The sequence below is a fragment of the Pholcus phalangioides genome, unplaced genomic scaffold (genome assembly GCF_987345545.1).
Source record: "Pholcus phalangioides strain wild (caught in Gottingen) unplaced genomic scaffold, Ppha-v1.0 ptg000017l_1, whole genome shotgun sequence".
NCBI classification, from domain to species: Eukaryota; Metazoa; Arthropoda; class Arachnida; order Araneae; family Pholcidae; genus Pholcus; species Pholcus phalangioides.
The window spans coordinates 12,095,348-12,114,805 of NW_028301610.1; the positions used below are offsets into that span (position 1 = coordinate 12,095,348).

Below are 19,458 nucleotides of genomic sequence, written 5' to 3' on the forward strand. Positions count from 1 at the left end.
CTGAAACTTAAGACAAATTGAGACCAGCTAACTATCAATTGATTGTATGTAAGTTTGTGAAGCAAAAAAAAAAAAAAAAAAAAAAATTGAAGTCTTGATATGAAACCAAAGAGCAAATGTACATTGGTAATACATTTTCATATGTTTTTTGACTTCAGTACATTATAGCTCCATTCACATGAGTAAGATTGGGGATTGCTTTAGTGATAATTACCGGCATGACAACTTTTTTCCCCTCGTAGGGAAAAAAAAGGTGGGAGAGAAGCTCATCACACAAAAAAAGCCTATCTTTCTTGGGGTGGATTGGTGGTCGACACCGACCTTCTCCCCCATAATCCTTTGTGCCGCGAAAACTACTGTAAGCTCCTTCCTCAGCCATCTTGAATCAACCAGTTCCGTTCAACCTACATAACCAGTGATGACTTCTGGAAAGAAGAGAGGGATTACTCGCATAAACTAAACGTCATGTGAGTGGTTTGTAGCGAAAATCCCCATTACCTGGAACTTCCTGGGATGATTTATTGCACATGTGAATAGGGCTTAAGTTTTCACTCTCTATCAGAGGAAGTATCACATTGTTCAATCAATTAATCATCTATCAAAGCAACTGATTGGCCAAAAATTAAAAAATATATAGGATACTTCACATAAATAAACTTTTACATGTATCCTAAACTGCCAATAATTAGTATACAAATGTACGTGTAATAATATTATATTAAATCTAATTAAGATTGTTTCTCTCTCGAAGAAATAACAAGAAAAGGAATCAGGATTTCATTGAGAAGAGAATATATTACAGTTTGCTTTTGTTACTATTTTTAAGAAACTTTAAAAAAAAGGAAAGTGGTATGCCATATGCAACTAAACAGCAAAAAAAACATTTTTATTCACATTTTTATTTCGGACGGAAATATTTCTTCCAAAAAAGGAAGAAAAACATATATATTTTCTATACAACATTGCAACTTTTGATTGTAAAAAAATATATCTGCATGACAGGAAAAAGCTTTGTATTTACATTCAGCAGCTATCTTCTATATTCTATGCTACAGTATTTCTAGATACAAGAACATTCTACAGCATGAATATAGTATAAAATGAGACAATATACAAATTTCAGATATATTCGACTTTGATGAAGATCCTACAGTTCATATCAACATAGCATGCACTGGGTCAACAAACTCCCATTTTATTTCTGTTACACTTTTTGAATTCATGCAAATAGTCTTAATTTTGATAATTTCATAATTTTAATAACTTTCAAAGAATTCAGTTGAAGATTTTTGAGTAAATATTGCTTTCTCTTTTGACTATTTCATATGATAATTAAAAAAAAGACACATTAAGATAAGAAAAGCAAATTATGATTCTAAATTATTGATATGAAATGTGTTGACCAAGGTATGTCTGTACAATAAAATATACAAAATATAAAAGTTTTTTTACAAAAATATAGAAAAGAAAAAACAACTACAGAAAAGCTCTTTTTTGTTCTTATATATAATAGAGTTTTCATGTACATGTGAGGAATGCAAGAACTGTGCTACAAATACAAATTCTCAAAACTGAACCATGAGAATCATTTTCTTAAGTGCCAAGAAAAGAATCCAAATGGTTGTAAAAGCTTTTAAATTTAATATGGTGCAGGGCTTTATAGTTGCATTTTGCTAAACAAAACAATACTTAAGCACCTGCTGCATAGCATAAAACTTTCAACAAACAACTTATTCCTGCAACCAGGCAGGGACAGTGTTGTGAATTAACAGCTACTAATTTTTTTTTCTTCTCATTTTCTTTCAATCGTTATTGAGAGAAATGAAAAAGGTACTGTAATATAGAGGTGCAAAAAAGGATGATGAAATGGATGATGATGATTGAATTCTGTTAAGCTTTACACACTACTGCTCACGTTTAGTTGTTACACGTGGGTGAAGCTGAAAAATAAAAGACATTGATAAGTGTCATAATAAAGACATTGATCAATTTTAGTGATTTTTCAATTAATTTCCAATTAAATTCAAGACAAAAAAATAAACAATTACAATGCACATCTTAGACTGCATTCACTTTTCCTCTTCCAGAAAAACATTCTTTTTTCAGAAAATCAGTTTGTAGTTCACACACAAAGACTGTTTATTTACACTCATTTGAAAAAATTTTCTTTTTTTAATTGTGAAATTAATTTTTATCATTCTCATAGAGAAAACATATTTATCATTGTGTGACCAATAAAAAAAGAAACAAATTTTTTAAAGCTTGTATTCTTTTTTTTTGACATAGGATCAAACTGATACTAATACAGTGAAATGCCTATTTCATATTGTTAAAAAGGAGCTATTGTTATAGGTGGAATATATCAACTATAAAAAGTAAATTGGAATCAGAGGGTAATATTGTTATATAGGTGATATATAATACAGGTGATACATAGGGTTTTCGCTAAATATATAATGGATTCTAAAATATAACATATCTTACTCAAGTTTTACTTTTACTTTGAATTATAATTTGTGAGATTTCAGAATTGAATGTTTCTAAGAGCTGATAATTGTGATTGAAAACTATAAATATCAATCTCTGAATGATTTCATATTGTAATTCGGAAACAGCTAGATTCAGCAAAATATTTTATTAATTACTTACTCCTAGTAGGTTTCTAGGTATATAACCTTCTCTGTCATTTTGTTTGCTCCACCACCATTCCCTTTCCAGATCATCTCCTTTTCTAAGTACAACTAACTGGTCTCCATCTCTAAATGAAAGCTCATCAGAATTTTGACCTTCATAGTCATAAAGAGCATAGACAATGCCACCATTTAAAATTCCTAGCTTCTCCTGCATGCCTGAAAATATAAAATTTCTAAAATAAACTTCAAAGTGACTGAAATACATGACTGAAATCATATTCATCAAAATCTAATTTTAACTGAACCATTTTTAAATACATATTTAAGAATAGGGATCATTAAGATACAGAATCAGAAATTATACTGGTGTTAAATATAATGAATTTCTATTTATTTTTTCAGAATAAGAGAGAGCATATGTAACAGAATACTATCATTACACTGATAAACTGCAAAAATTCATCATTCAGTAGAATTGCTTTTACTATAATGTTAAATAACATTTGATATGACATGTGGCAAGAATAATTAACATCAAGTAATTAGATAGTGTAGATAGTGATATAATTGCTATTTATACTTTAAATGTGTTGGAATATAAATAAAAACTGGAAAAAAATAGCTTCAAATACCAATATGTTCAAAATGTTCCCAAATTTTTTAAATTAATGAGTGCAGATGTGAGAGCTGTTATGCAATGTTTCCTTAGAAGTAGCTATGTATTTTACGCACTTATCCATTTTTTTGGCATCTATTTGTAGATATACATTCTGATTGCAAGCTTTTTCTTGCCACATCTTATAGTACCTTGGTTATAATTGTTATGCTTCATATACCTGCCACATACACTTTGAATTCAAAAGGTAATTGGCAGCATTTCAAACACATAACAAACACACCTCATACATTCAAAAATACATTGAGAACACACACAATACAGACTTACATACAAATACTTTCTTTCATGTAACCATTCCTTTAGATATTCCTCAGAAGAATGTTAATGAGGTGCACATGAAGGGCTGTCTTAAGAGTGTCATGGGCTCCAAGCCAAGTGATTTTTTTGGGGCCCTACCTGGAAAATTTACTTGCTTACTCCCAAAAATTTCAACCACATCTCATCTTTGTAAGGCCTGCTTCTTCTCTTGAGGCTCCTGGGGCATGCATTAAGATGCATGTGCATATGTAGTTCAGCAGCAATGGTTGTGGTACCTCTGTTGCTGCATATTTTAAACTTGAGAAATGTTGCTTCTTTGAGCGAATTCTTCAAATTGGAAAAAAAGAAAAGGTCATACGAGGTAAAACTAGGATAAGCTTGTGAGGGAAGCACAGGATTGTCATGTTTTAAAAGACGTGTAATCTGCTTTCATATGGACATTTAAATTTCGATACTGCCGGTATTATCTCTAAGCCAGCATACATCTCAAGCAGATTTGATCATCCACTTAAGATAAACCCTATCTCCGCTTCCACTGACCACTGACTACTTTAAATTTAGCTTCTTTCTGCATACCATTTCTAACTGGAACTCACTCCCCTGTCATGAATTCACCCACGCTATTTATATTTTCAAAAAATGTAACACTTTTTTTCTGTCACCATCAACTGCATTCTCATGTTTAGGCCTTGGCCAACATTATTGTATAAATAAATAAATATCTTTACATGGACATCGGCATAAATGTGTAGCTGCACAGGATAGCTACTTCAAAAAGAAAAAATTCATAAACAGCTGTTATCCATGCTCATTGTTTTGTAATTAAACAGGTCTGGAACTTTTAGAACATACAGATGTTATTTATAGTTTAGCCACATTACTTACTGTACAGATATTCCGAGCAGCCATCAAACCCTTCTTCATCCTCTTCACATTTTTCAGCAGCTGTTTCATGATCACTGAGTGTCGTTGCAAAGATACATGCTCCTCTTTCTACCAGATATTTCACCATAGCTAGATTGTTACATGATGCTGCACAATGTAATGGTGTCCTGGTAAGAAATTATACACAATTTTAAAAAACTTAGCATATATATAAAACTTAGCAATGTACTACTACTACTACTAAATTGCACATGCTCCTTATAAACATCCCTCCGTGGAATGAATTTCTAATGAACTATTGCATGCTGGAAAGTGTTGTATGTACAGGGTGTTCTGTTAATGTACCCACAAACTCAGAGGGTTGTTAGTAGACATCAAGAGGAACAAAAATTGCAATGGAACATGGTGTCACAAACCACGGTGAGAGGGTGAAAATCGCGAAAAATGCATGCAAGTTTCGACGTCACACTGGAATGACAAAAAGTACAATAATAACAATAAAAAGATTTTTTGATTAATTATTACAAGAGTTGTTGGAAGTGGGGGGCCGCTGACGTCATTGCACAGTCTACAAAGACATAAAAACAATTCCCGAACATGCTCGAAGATACCAGGTATGCTTTTGATATCTGCCGCAGAGACGACAATCAGTGCTGAGATCCTCTGGCGTGTCCACAGGCATTTTGCCATGCTGCTTACGTCAGATATGGTGAGCGAACCCACGAATGCATTCAACGATTAACTGACATCCACCTTCCGTCTCCTCTGGGCTCAGAGCCGGCATGCGTTTTTCGTGATTTTCACCCTTTCAATGTGGTTTGCAACACCATGTTCTCTATCTAAAGGAAAATATCTATGTAATTTTTGTTCCTCTTGATGCCTACTAACAACCCTCTCAGCTTGTCGGTGTATAGAGGTGTGTGTTTCTATAACACATTTATAATAAATTAAGGCTTTTTTTTTTAAAACATAATCTTCACGTATTCGCAAGGGATCAGCTTAATCCATCCAGGGAATTTGTTAGTGTTAGGTTAGTAGACAGCCATGCCCGAACCGGGATTCAAACTCAGACCTGCACAGTGAGAAGCTAGTACCCTAACCACTCGACTCCCAAGCGGCATATTGATTTGAGTGTTTGAATTGCTTTCTTTCTTTCAAACCAAACAAAACTCCAGTCTACCGCCATGGATGTACATGCCAACCTTGGAACTAAGCCTCCCTGTAGTGGCAATGTTCATCACTGGGAGGAGGAAGAGGGAGCCCGAAAAAATAATTCAATTTTTTCCTCATGACTTTTTTAAATTCAAACCAATTTTATTCAACTTTAGAAAAAATTGTAAATCTGACATTCTGTCTAACTAACAGTAATTCTTGGCACTGCCCGGGTTTTCTTCATATACAAGGAGCACTAAAAAAGTGACAGTACTTCATTTGGGTACCAAGGCAACCAAAGTAGACATTCCAAAAGTTATTGTTGCTGGACAGGTTTTTGACCCTATTGAGCATTTGCCCAACTCTGACGAACTTTTAACATAGCCTATAGTTTAGGGGTGTTAAAGGCCAATGTTCCATATATAAATGGAACATTGTTTTTATTTACAAAAATATCAGATAAAAATTGATTTAAACACTTCCAGTTTTTTATCCTATATAGAGAAGAGTTCAAAGTATTTTTTGAAATAAATTTCGAAACTTCAGGTTAATGTAAACTTTTTTTGGCAGAATTTTGAAATTTTACATTTTTTTGGAAATTTTTTCCCCCCATTTCGATTAAAATTCACCAGAATTTCAAATTTGAAGTAAATTGAAAATTATTTTGTGTGTTTCTACCACTTGATATATAAATCAAAGTAAATCAATTTTTTTTGTACTGTTACATGTGAACAAGCTATGCGTGTTCAAATATGCATGTTCCATTTATGGAACATTGACCTTTCAAGAGAGCAGGATTCTAGAGCATGCTTCAATTTTCCCATTCAAACTCCAGGGTGTTGTCATCATTCAACATGTGTACAGGGGGCCAATTCTGGGTAATATGACACAGAGGAATGTGCTTACTGGGCTGAATTGATTATATTTATATTGGGTGAGTACTTTTTTATTCTTGCATTCTTATAAATACATGTTTTTTGTGAACCACAGACTAATCAAACCCAGATCAGCAATCATAAATAGTCTTGTTATGTTCAGCTGTATATAACCATGTCCAAAAGACATGTCACATTAGAAGAAGCTGTAGGATATTTAGAAACTTTTAGATACATATAACTAGTAGGATATTTATAACTCCTAGATATATGCCAATTACTTTGCTAATGAAAATGGGAACATCACCAATGAAGATGTTATTGTTGAAAATGATCTAGTGACAACAGTTCCAATTGATGTAAGTGGAATGCTAGATATATTTTGCAACAACAAGGATCAGGTATTAGGAACTCCGCAAACATGTTCTTCAAAAGATGTAGGGCAGAAAAAGTGCAACACTCATGCTCATCAAAAGATTTGCCATATGACCATTATAGCATGTTTGAAAATTCATTCACAGTTGCGAGAAGTGGATCTTATTTCACATTTGGAATTCTGAAGAAAAGTGACAATGAACTTTCCATGAACAAAGGAAAGGTTAATTATTCATCCAAGTCCACATTGTCAACTGAAGAAAGATGGCAGGTCATCTGATGACCATTATATTGTGTCTGGGATGCAAAGACATCACCAAAAAAACTATGTATAAATTCTACCAATGTGAGAAACAGGGCCCATCAAAGATGTTTTCCTTCTTTTATCATGGACATTAGAAAAAAAAATGAATTTTCCGCATACATTTTCATGCTAAAAAATTGGTATGTGTTGCAAATTTGAATTTGTAGAAGAAAATAGAAAATTTCGCGTGATAACTGAGAACAGAAATAAAAAATCATGAGAATATAGGCGATACCAGTTTCCACTTTCACCTCTCCCCAAGTGACAATGTTCCATTTATGAAACATCATGGAAAACAAAGAAAGAAATTTTTTCTTCAAATTTCAAAGTTGATCTATGTATAGGCATGCAAAAGACCTTGAATTCCAAATTTCAAAACAATAAGTGATTTCCTTGTTGGGCATTTTGCCTGTTGTGGCATTATATTTGTTCATAGTTCGACCTATAAACGGTTAAGTTGGGGCCTGTTTGGTACACATACAAAATTTGGCAAACATTGGTATAAAATTGTAGATTTGAATTGACAAAGACAGAGACACAGAAAATAAATATATACATGTCAAGTTTTTCATTTTACAGTGTCATCTGCGAGTGAAATTTGAATTTCAATTGTTGATTTATTATTAATTTTATATTTATTCTTTGGAGATGCAGTCTTTGCATGACGTCATTTTGTACTCGATAGGATAATAGAATTCAAAGCAATCCTTGAACAAAAGAAGTTTCTAAAAAAAAAATAAATAAATCAGATTTCCATAGTTTTTCAGGATTTGCCATAGTTTCATATTTTAATGAAAACTTTAATGGTGAGAGTGGCTCTCACTCATGCCTCAAAATAGGGAGACCACAGAAAATGCACTTCAGTTAACCACTGCCAGTGGGGTTTGATCCTGGGTCCTCCTGATGGGAGTCTGTCACTTTGACCACATGATTGATGTGTCAACCACTAAACTTGTAACTAGCTATTATCAGCATACTTTTTTTTTTTTAATCTCTGGTTCAAACTAGTATTTTTGACATTTTTGACTTTTGATTGAGTTTTTTCCTTCCTTAAAAAATAAACATCTGAAATAATAAATATCTTCACAACATCCAGTCTTCCGTATATCTTGTATTAACAAGTGGAGAGCGACATTCATGTCATATATATAGCCCTCTGGTGGCTCGTCGTCAATGAGCTATTAGCTGATCGGTTTCACCGTCCATTGCACGGTTCCGTTCGGCATATATACGCTCTAGCGAAGGAAAATCTCTATCTCCTCTGTAGCTTAGTGGTCAGAGCACTCGTCCGGCAATCGAGGGACCCGGGTTCGACTCCCGGTGGAGGCAGAGATGAGTTTTTTCCTTCCTTAAAAAATAAACATCTGAAATAATAAATATCTTCACAACATCCAGTCTTCCGTATATCTTGTATTTTGACATTTTATTTCTTTCATTTTAATCAGCATTCACTTTAGATGGCATAATAGTCTGAAAAGTATGGATACTTTTATAAACTCCTGTAGTTAAAGCCTGCCTTCTCCAGCATCCACTCTATCTGGTTTAACATTCAGAAAATTTATATAATACAACTGTTTGCTATTTCTTTAAATGACATATCACTATTTGTAATTCATAGGGAATATAACTTACATACTGTGTTTGTATAGCTATTGCATTATTTCTTACATATCACTTCAAATGTTCAATAGCTAGTCAATTTTTTTTCAACCCCTTCATGTACAGGCTTTTGATAAAAAATTTGGACAATAAAGAGTGTTGAAGTACGAGTGATAAGTCTAAGAAAATGATATCTTAAAGAGATATTGTAAACATTGAGAAAAGGGGGAGATGAGTGGAACACACCTTCCATTCTTTCCAACCACCCTTCCCTTACACATATACTGTTAATTTTTTCCACTCTTCAAACCACAGCAACAGCAAAAAGAAAAAATAATAATGCTGAAGTAAAGGAAAAAAAACAATTCTAATTCATACGGTTACTAATGAAGAATCTTAATAATAGGAAAGCTTGAATGTATTTCTTCCATCTACTCAAGAATGAAATATTTTGCCCCTGTACATAAAGGGATTTAACAAGTATTATATGGAATACACAGTCACGCAGAGGATTATCTACGTAAATATGAAATAATAATGATAATAATACAAGATAATAAAGCCAGTACAAAAAAGCCAGTACAATGTTGCCTATGCAAATATAAAAATGAAATCCAAATGACTAAAAACTTGATCCTTATGATTGTTTTGAAACACTATGTGTTTTGCTCCCACCAGATTAAAATTTTTCAAAATGAAGTGGTCTTGAATGAAAAGAACCAAAAATGCAGGATATCAAAATGAACACCAATGAAAGATTGAATAACTCAACAAGCGCTTAGTTAGTGGTGGTGTTTCCTTTATTTGTGAAATTTTCTGATTGTTTTATAAACCAATCAGAAAATTTAACAAATGAAGGAAATATTACTACTAAATAAGTGCTCATTGTGTCTTTCAATCTTTTGCTGGTATCCATCATGACAGTCAGTATTTTTGGGTTTTTCTTCAATCTAAGAAAATTTTATTTTTAAAAATTTTATTCCTTTGAGAACGAAACCATAGTGTTTCAAAGCAACCATAAGCAGGGGGAGGCTCTAGCTCACCTGCCACCGGGATGAAAAACTTCATGTGCCACCACTAAAGACATCCATGGTGGGAGGTAGAAAGGGCTTTTGCCGAAGGGGACTCTGAGATCAACCTGATTGTTTACCTGCCCACAGCCGTACACCCTCATTTAACCAAAAATGTGCTTGACCACATGTCCCAAAATTATTTTGCTGTTCTTAATTATGCCAGATAACTTACTTTAAAGTCAGCTCTTGTTGATGAACCCTCATATTTTCCTTCCTTTAAGGATTGAATTTTTCAATTATTCTAATTTTTTGAATACAGTTGAACCTTATTAACGCCATCCCTGCTGCAGGATGTGGGGGCCATGGCCAAACCAAAATGCAGACTTTCCTGCACCATGTTCGAGAGAAGTAGAGCATAGAGTTCATTCTTGTTTGCTTCTGGTATTATGTATTATGGTCCCAGGCCCTGTCTGTTTTCTCAACACTTCCGTTGTCAAGGTATGGCCCAAAAGAGTGACAGTGCGTGGCGTCTTTTAATTTTTAAAGATTTGTGTATCTAAATGAAAGCTTAGGCTGTCATCCCTTGCAACCTGCTGCCTGGATTCACCCTTGCTTACGCCACCCTTGATCATAAGGATCAAGTTTTTAGTCTTTTTTTACTCTATCATTTGGATTTTTTCATGTTCGCCTACACAACACTGTTTTAACTGATTTTATTCATCTTGTGGCAAAAATAAAAACTGAATTTTTTTACAAGAATAAATAAAAGAATGAGTCAGATATAAATTAAATATGATGGTCCTCTTAGATAGAGAACCTTCCTTTGCTGAAATTGAAACATACCATTTTAATAATCATGATAAAAATTATAAAAATAATTTTAAAATGAAAATATAAATGTGTGATATTGTGATTTGGGATGTGAATGCAATACATTCAATATAATGATTAAACAGAAAATAATATATCATAAGCAAACTTACCATCCATCACTATCTTGGGCATTAACATCACAACAGTGCTCCACAAGAAACTTCACAATTTCAAAATGTCCTGCACATATCGCATTATGCAATGCAGTTATTCCTTCATCATTGGCAGCACTGGGATTAGGAACCTTAGCAAAGAAATTTAAAAAAAATTAGAGAGGGTGAGTTTTAATAGAAAAATTTTTACTCCTAAAACCTAAACCTCTTACAATTTCTCACTCTTTCCGGAAGAGATTTTCCATTTTTTAATTCAAAACTCAACATTGTTCCTGAAACATTTACATTATTTCATGCAAATGTGCGCCATACACTCCCAAATCAAAATGGTGCCACCCATAGGCATACGCAGAATTTTCTCGAGGGGGGTTTTCAGAATTTTTTCCTTCTGAGGGGGGTTTACATTTTTTCCTGCAAAATAACACTATAATCTTGGCTCGAGGGTGTTAGAACCCCAAAACCCTCCTTTGTATTCGCCAATAGCACTGCCAATAAGTTCTTGAAAAATAAATTAAATGAGTAAAAATTTAAAAATGAATGCCTATTTTATTTTGATTATTCTGTCAATAAAAATTACAAAAATGAAATTGAGCTAAATATAAAGAGCGTCTGAGAATTAAACATGACTATTTTAAAAAATTAGGATGCATTTTGTATTAAATGTAATTGAGTCGTCCAGTTGCAAAACTCATTAAATGCCATACAGATGTTTTCACAGAAAGTGAAAAAAAACTTTTGTAGAGTGTATTTTACAATCTGACTGCTTGTTAAAATGTTGACGTTAAGCAGTTAAAATTTTAAATTTCTAGCAGTCAGCTCAAAAAATACACTCTACAAAAGTTTCTTTTTCACTTCCTGTAAAAAAATCTGGATGGCACTTGACAAATTTTGCAACTGAACGACTTAATTAAAGTTATTCAATTGATATTCTACACAAAGCTTAGAAAATTTGGAAAATAAGTTCCTTCTAAAGTATTTTCAGCATGCACAGTTCTCGTATGCACATTTTGTGTTGGTAGACAGGTTACACTCATAATATATTGAATATGAATGAGTTTCTGTAAATCTATCTTGTTATTTCTGCTATACATAGTAAAACAATTAATTTTTCCTTTGTTTCTTTGTATTTAGAGGAAAACTTTAGACTTTCACTTATAATTCATCTGGTTATTTCAGAAATAATTGAGAAAATGATACTAATAGCACTCAACTCAATAGAATATTACAGATGCTTGAATGATTACAACATAGCTTTTCTCATTTGTTTAATGCACTAAGTTGTGAAGAGATGAAAAATTTATATAAACAGTTCCTTGAATATATCAACTCCAACAAAATAAATTGGAACTAGTTTATCAAATGCATTATTTCATTCATCACACCGTCAGTTGAAAACAAAGTTATTATTTTCACACATGAGATTGTTTTGATTTATGAAATTTTGTAATCTAGTCTTTTTTTTTCACCTGAGTATCAGTGACCACATAATTCACCACTAGGTGAATAGCATCAAGAAAAAAATTTCAATAATTTTCTTGTGTACTGGTCAGTAGAAAAAACATAAATGATAAATTTTACATTAAAGACATGGAAATAAAGATATACATATATAAATAATTTTAAATTATAAACTAAAAATTTTTATATTGAAGGGTTAAAATAGAAACAACATATATCAAAAGGATGTAAAGATCAATTAGTTTTGCATTGTCCTACCTCTTTGGCAGTCTTTTTCACTAGTTCTAGTTCACCTTCTAGAGCAGCATCTAAAAGTAATGCCAGAGGATCAAAACTCACACGGCGAAAACTTTTAACTGCACCTTTAGTTTTAAGATTCCCTTTTTTAACTCTACGTAGAACTGCACCAACTGGTTTTTCACTAGAAGAATCTTGATCTGATGAAAGAGTACGATCAGTACTGTCAGTGGCACTACTGTTGCTGCTACTGCTACCTAAAACTACTCCAGAGTCAGATGGGGGATCACTACTTGATGAAGCATTGAAATCATCAGAGACTGTAAAAAATTTAAAATGATGATAATCAGAATACATGAACAATTTCTTATTTTTGGAAATACATTAAAACTTCCATTATCCAGCTAAATTGGGACAGGGGATCAGCTGGTTTACAGAAAATCCTGTTCAACAAGGGAGATTAAAACTAGTGCAAAACTAATTACATATGTATTGTATGTTGAATTTCTTGGACACATTTGAAGAAAAAATACTCAGCCAATTTAATAAAGACGACAAAGGCTGCAATTAGATGCAATAAAGCAACAGCTACTATCATTAAACAACAGTGGATTTTTTTTTTTCATTTAAAAAAGATGTGTGCATCATCTGTAGAAGAAAAGTGAATTTATCAATATGCAGAAAGACAGATTTTAGGAGAAAGATACATCTGTATTCTCATTCATCATATCTGTGTTTCTTCCTAATGTATAAATTTTTTTTACTGTGAATAAAATTGTTCAATTTTGTTTTTTATCAGTGCTTTAAGCATGAGTCCAAGTACCTATGTCTTTTATGACAGAAAGGATCAACTCATAGTAACTCCCACTGAACTCGATGCTAAAAAGTGTCTGGCTCGCTTATGAAATCTGGTTTTTGAACTTACATTTCTCTGACTTTGAGGTACAGATATCATATTTGTTAATCAATGATAATAGAAAATAAAACAATGGTAATAAGTGTATATATAGGTCTATTGAATTTTATTCACTGAAACTTTGATAAAAGTGCTTCTCTGAGATGCTTTTCATGTATTGATTTTGAAAAAGTAGGTAAGTAAAATGATGTAAACACTTTGCATTACAACAAACAACTTCAACTACATCCTTAGCTCTATGTGTTATGTGAAAATACTGTTTTTGATGTATGCACAATAACATTCAAAACATTATAAATTGTAAGCACAATTATTAATGTAATTTTACACTGTATTGATGTAATTTTACACTGTATTGATGCAATCTTACACTGTATTGATGTAATTTTACACTGTATTGATGTAATTTTACACTGTATTGATGTAATTTTATACTGTATTAATATATAATTGTTTAATATTTTTACTGCATTATATAATAATTTAAAATAACCTTGGTGCATTTATGCAATTTCCATCATTCGGGTCTTTAAAAATTTTACCTTAAATCTGATAAGTCTGCATTATCTGTTATTGGTTATAAGACGTTGGTTTGTTCCACATTATCTCAAATAATCTGGGCCCTACTGTAGTTTAAAATAAAAATTTAGATGAACATATAAAATTGGAACATGTGATATTTTTACATAACTATTTTTCTTACAAACACACAACACATTATGGTATAAAATTAACATTTTTAAAAAATATATATATATAATTATTTAGTATTAATATTGAACTATATATAGACTTTTATTTTTCATTTTTATAATAAAATTTATGAGTTATTTTTTTAACCAGGGAAACAGAGGTCACATAAGCTATATCTGAACCATTTCTGAGAGGTTTGATTTACATAATTTGCAATAAGAAAATATAATTTTATGATGGAAAAAATATCTATAAAATTTGTAAGATAAGGTAATGCATGAACTTCAATGTGCAATAAAAAAATTATAATGTGAATGTTAGCCTAACCTGAGCTTTCTTTCGAGTTATTCACCAGGTTTTCAGAATTCAATTCATTGCCTGTAGTATGTAAACTAGATTCATGGATCATTTTATCAGCGTACTGATCTTCAGGAGTACGTTTTAACAATAAGCGATCAGCAGTTTCAGATGAACTAAGGTCTGATGGAGGTGTCTGGTTTTCAGGAAAATAAAAAGCTGGAGGCATTCCAATTCGTCGATTCAGAGATATGTGAACTGTACTAGCTTCAGCCAAACGTGTAGAAGAATCACTCTTCCCACATGGATGATTCTGTGATAAATTAGTATCATTTCCTGAACTGTTCTGACTATTGTTTTCTTTGTTGGCATCAGAATGAACATCAGGTTTCTGCTGAGCATGATGATATGGTGGTTGTATCCTTTCTTGAGGGCTGAGAGTTGTAAACTTTGAGTTTGCTCTGAAAATATATTTGAAAACTACAGGATTAATACCATATACACTGCAAATATATTTCTAGTAACTAATTTTTTTGATAAACAGAGAATGATGACACTAAAACACACTCGTTTCAGCATATAGCATTCTAAATATTTTCTTTTCTATGTTAGTAATAATCATTTCATCGTGCCACTGTTGTGGCAGCATTTTCCACTAGAAAGGATAATCTTTATTATTATTGAATCAAAACTTTTCTCTACTTTTATTTCAATCTATGTTGTTGATCTGTGGCCTGTCCTGGTTCTTAACTTTGGCAAAATCCTTTCAAAGTTCCGTCTGCCAAGCAGTTGTTTTTTTCCTCAACAACTGCTGCTAAATCATAAATATAATCATTTTCTGGCTCATCCTCATGACAAAGCTCCAAAGGTAATATGGTCATTTTTCACCAACTAGAAAGTGATACATTATAAAGATTGATCAAAATTTAAGTCAGTCACCTCATATCATGGCTGGAACATGTAGATCTGGCTCTTTATGGTCAGACTGATCTGAATGCTTTTGGAATTTAGTTTAGTTGAAAATGAATCATTTTTGTACCACCACAGCCATTTTATACTCACAAGGGCTAATTAGACTGGGACTTACACAGTCTATTGCCAATTCCAAATGGCAGAGCTTAATTTTGTTTTTCTTTACATACAAGATGTTCCTGTTTAGAAAAAATTGGGGGGGGGGATGATACTACTCATCATCAAGATGAACAACATTTCCTATGGGACCTATGGATACAATTCATTCAGATGGTCAGGAAAGCAAAACTTAGAAACATGTCCAACAAGCACAAGTTCTTAATTCTGATGTCATTTCTGGTCTGCTAGAAAAGCAGCACTCAGGGTTGGGTTTTTGACATCACAAGTGTCAAAAAATCGTTTAAACTGTCAAAAACTGTGAAAACCATCAAAAACCTAAATGAATACTTTTGGATAATGTTTTGAACACAATAGGTATATAACATGATGGAGAACTTACCTTTTTGCATATTACAATGCTTTATTTTTAAGCACTAATTTATTACAATCAAAACAGAATACCAATTATAATTTGCAATTTTGAATTTTTCGACACACAAATAATCTATAACAGATGATATACAATTTTATGGTTCATTTTATCTAAACTATTATCTTTGTTTAGTTTACTAAGTCAAAGAGAACTGTTTATTCAAAATATATGTGATAAGGGATCAGGGTTAGGTTTTTTTTACCCCAGAAACACAGTATTGAAACAGTGAAAAACTTATTGTCAATGTTGTCAAATAATTTTTTTTAACCTGATAGATATATTAAATAAGAAAACATTTACTTATTAAAATATGTATTTTAAAATTTTAAATTTTCAGATCTGCCCAAAATTTTATTCCATATAAAAATTATCACACAGCATCTGTCAATACACTAATTAAACTAATTTATCACCAAAAATTTTCTTAGCTTAGGTTGTATAAATTCATAGTCAAGAGTATTTTCAATCAAGACAAGAGCTGGCAGGACTTGATATACCCAAAGCATTGTTTTGCACATTTAAATACAGCTTCAATTGGAAAAACACTGTATTATATAAATGCCAGTAAATATACCATATCATAGTAAAACTTAGTTATTCTTACTTTTGCACTAAGAATAAGTTACAGGAGTTTCTTAAGCACCATATACAAGCCAGCACTCCAAATTAAAAGACATTTTAGTACTACAATTCAGTATTTTGATTGCTAGATATATATTCTAATGTTACCCACAACAAGGATATTTTTTTAAGTAGCAGTGTGATTATCTAGATAATTTAATAATAACAGAAATCAAAATTACATATATGGCATTTTTAAACACCTATTTGTTATGAAAAGAGTACAGCATGTGGTTTATATCAATACACATATATAAGCAGTTAAAGAAATTTTGGAAGGTGAAGAATCATCTGGAATCAAAGAATATTAAATAGTATAGTGCCTCAGTTTTTACTTCAGCTTCTATGCTATGCTCTATTCAAATTGTATATTTTATAAGAAAACAATATATACATTGTACAAAATTAATGCTGTAGAGAGTAGAAAATTATTTTACAATCATATTAAGTATTTATTCTTTGTATAACATAGTCATTTCAAACATTACATGCAATTAACGTCTGTATTTCCAATGGGAATTTTTGTATTGAAAAGCAATATTTGAGGTTTTTGACAGAGAGTTTTTGATGTGACAGTTTAGACCATTGATTTAAACCATCAAAAACAGCCATGCATCAAAAACCTGCCAACCCTGGCAGCACTTCTCCAGAACATAACCATCAATCATTCACCAATATGCAAAGTTCTTATGAGAAGAAACAGCATCACAACAGTTGTAGCTGATTGGCTGATCAAGGTTGAAGTCAGCTGAAACAAACTTGATTCTTTAAAAGTATTACATCCTTGCTCACCAGACCTAAATCCACCGGAGTTATTCTTGTGGGGCACTAAAAGCATTGGTGTATGAGATATCTGTAGATTGAGGAAGATTCTGTTACAAGAATCCTTGTTGCAATGGACAAGATCAATACAACACCAAGAGGTTACAAGAGGGTACACCAGTTATTCATTTACTAATGTGAACTGTGTGCAAAAACAACACCCTTTTTTGGATGTCACTTTGAGCATCTCCTTTGAGTCTTTCACTGATCTGCAGGATGTTGTTATGTCTTTTGTTATGATTTTGTTATATCTATTTTTTCACTGTTCAAACTTCAATGTAGACAATTTACTTTATGCTTTTCTGACACTCTGAGTGGATTGGACCATAGGTTCCATTGTAAATATTGTCCCATTGAAAATATTGTCCATCTTGATGGGTACTATCATTCCTCCAATTTTTTTCTAAACATTTTATGAACACCATATATATGTATAATGAAATTCTGATATGTATAATGAAATTCTGATATGTATAATGATACTCTATTATAATACTGTTAAAATATAATATTGTAGAGGAATTATCATTATATGGAGAGACAACATTATCATCAAGTGAATCCAAATTCATGTTTTTGTTGACATCTCTTCTCTCCCAGTTCATCTCTTTACACCAACCCCCAGGGTCAGAAGGTGGTGTTCTGGTGGGACGAGAATTTTACTTTAAAAGTTGGATTTTCACATTATTATTTTTAGTCAACTTGTATTATAATTTAATTTAGAATGGCTTATGAGTTTATTTTAATTAATTTGAAATAAATTTTCAATTTTTTATTTTAACTCTCTTGATATTTCTATCCAAATGTTCTGTTTTATTTTTATATGCTCCTATCTCATTGTCTCATTACACAATTTTGTCATTATCACATTGTTTCTCAATGCAAATAAGAGAAATAATTTTTTTATTACATTTTTAATGCTTCATTTACTTATCTTTTCAATTAAAATACACATTTTTCCTATTTTCAGACAATAAATTTTATAACTGTTTTCTTTCGACAAGATTCTATAATATGCAATATTTATGTATAAAAATATGCTAGGTGTAAAAATAATACCTGTAGTCTTCTAAGCTCCTGTTGCTTCCTTTCAAAACTGAAAGAGCCTGATCCACAGTATCTGGTTTTGGAAGGTTACTCAGCAAAGTACCCACACCATGTATTTGACGTGGAGGAGGAACAGGTTTGCTAGAATTTCCAGGTTTCGGTGGTACAGCTGGTTTGGTAGTTGTATCATTAACTCGCTGATGAAAGGAACCAAAACCAGGTGAGGGATGTTGTCGAACTGGAGTTTGAGGAACTGTTCGATTGGTATTGACCTGACTTGTGGTCATTACTGTTGGTGGAAGAACGACTTGATGAGAAGGATAGCTTCCTGGATGAGGTTTTGTGCGATGTGGTCCAGCTGAAGTTGTAGCAGTTGTTGTAACGGTTTTTGAATGAGAAACAGTCAGCTGTTGATTAAGATTAAACTGTTCAAAAGTTCATACTGAATATTCATCTTTCATATTCAAGAAAAGAAATATTTTATTCTAGTTCTCTAAAAATGTAAAAATACACAACTTTGATAATTAAGCTTTATATCAAAAGCATTTGCACACATTATCTCAAAAACATAAGAAAACAACACTTACAAATTATATCCTCTAAATATGTGTTTCTAATCTTTTAAAACTAAAATGCAGACTGGCTATTACAATGATTTAATTACAAAATCTTTTACTGTCTTTTGTCAAAAGTTATTTCAGTTTTTGAAAAGTATCTAAAAGTTTGCAATATTATTAGGTTTTTTTTTGTTTTTGTTTTAAATAAAAGGTTATTGCAAAGATCTTTGCAAGTTAACATAAAAAATCTATAAAAAAGAGAACTCAAGTTTTTAAATTCATTTTTTAGAAAAAAACAGAAATATGTAAGGATCATATTCAAATACAAAGCCACAACAGGCAAAATGCCCAACGAGGTGGCTGATATATATATATAGGAAAAACATGAATTTTGGAGAGAGACAAAAGCATTATAGTTACTGGTTTTTAAAAACCAATGTATGTATAATATTTAAAGCTATTTTTGTTTATTTAATAATGGGAAAGAGATAAATACCATTTAAGTATTTTTCACGAAATGCAGAATGTGCTGATCTAAAGTGAAATG

General features: G+C 31.9%; 1 protein-coding gene across 2 annotated transcripts in view; it reads right to left on the reverse strand.

Moving 5' to 3' along the window:
- Window positions 1-930: 930 nt before the first annotated feature.
- Window positions 931-19,458, reverse strand: part of ASPP (Ankyrin-repeat, SH3-domain, and Proline-rich-region containing Protein) — a 195,355-nt gene continuing 176,827 nt past the window's right edge. For both annotated transcript variants that reach the window (XM_089246204.1, XM_089246205.1), the window contains 7 exons: window positions 18,367-18,761; window positions 14,391-14,821; window positions 12,476-12,774; window positions 10,757-10,890; window positions 4,456-4,622; window positions 2,650-2,849; window positions 931-1,940 (listed from right to left, as the gene is read on the reverse strand). In XM_089246204.1, the coding sequence (XP_089102330.1) occupies window positions 1,905-1,940; window positions 2,650-2,849; window positions 4,456-4,622; window positions 10,757-10,890; window positions 12,476-12,774; window positions 14,391-14,821; window positions 18,367-18,761 (1,662 nt within the window). In that variant the 3' untranslated portion in view covers window positions 931-1,904. The remainder of the gene's footprint in view (window positions 1,941-2,649; window positions 2,850-4,455; window positions 4,623-10,756; window positions 10,891-12,475; window positions 12,775-14,390; window positions 14,822-18,366; window positions 18,762-19,458) is intronic.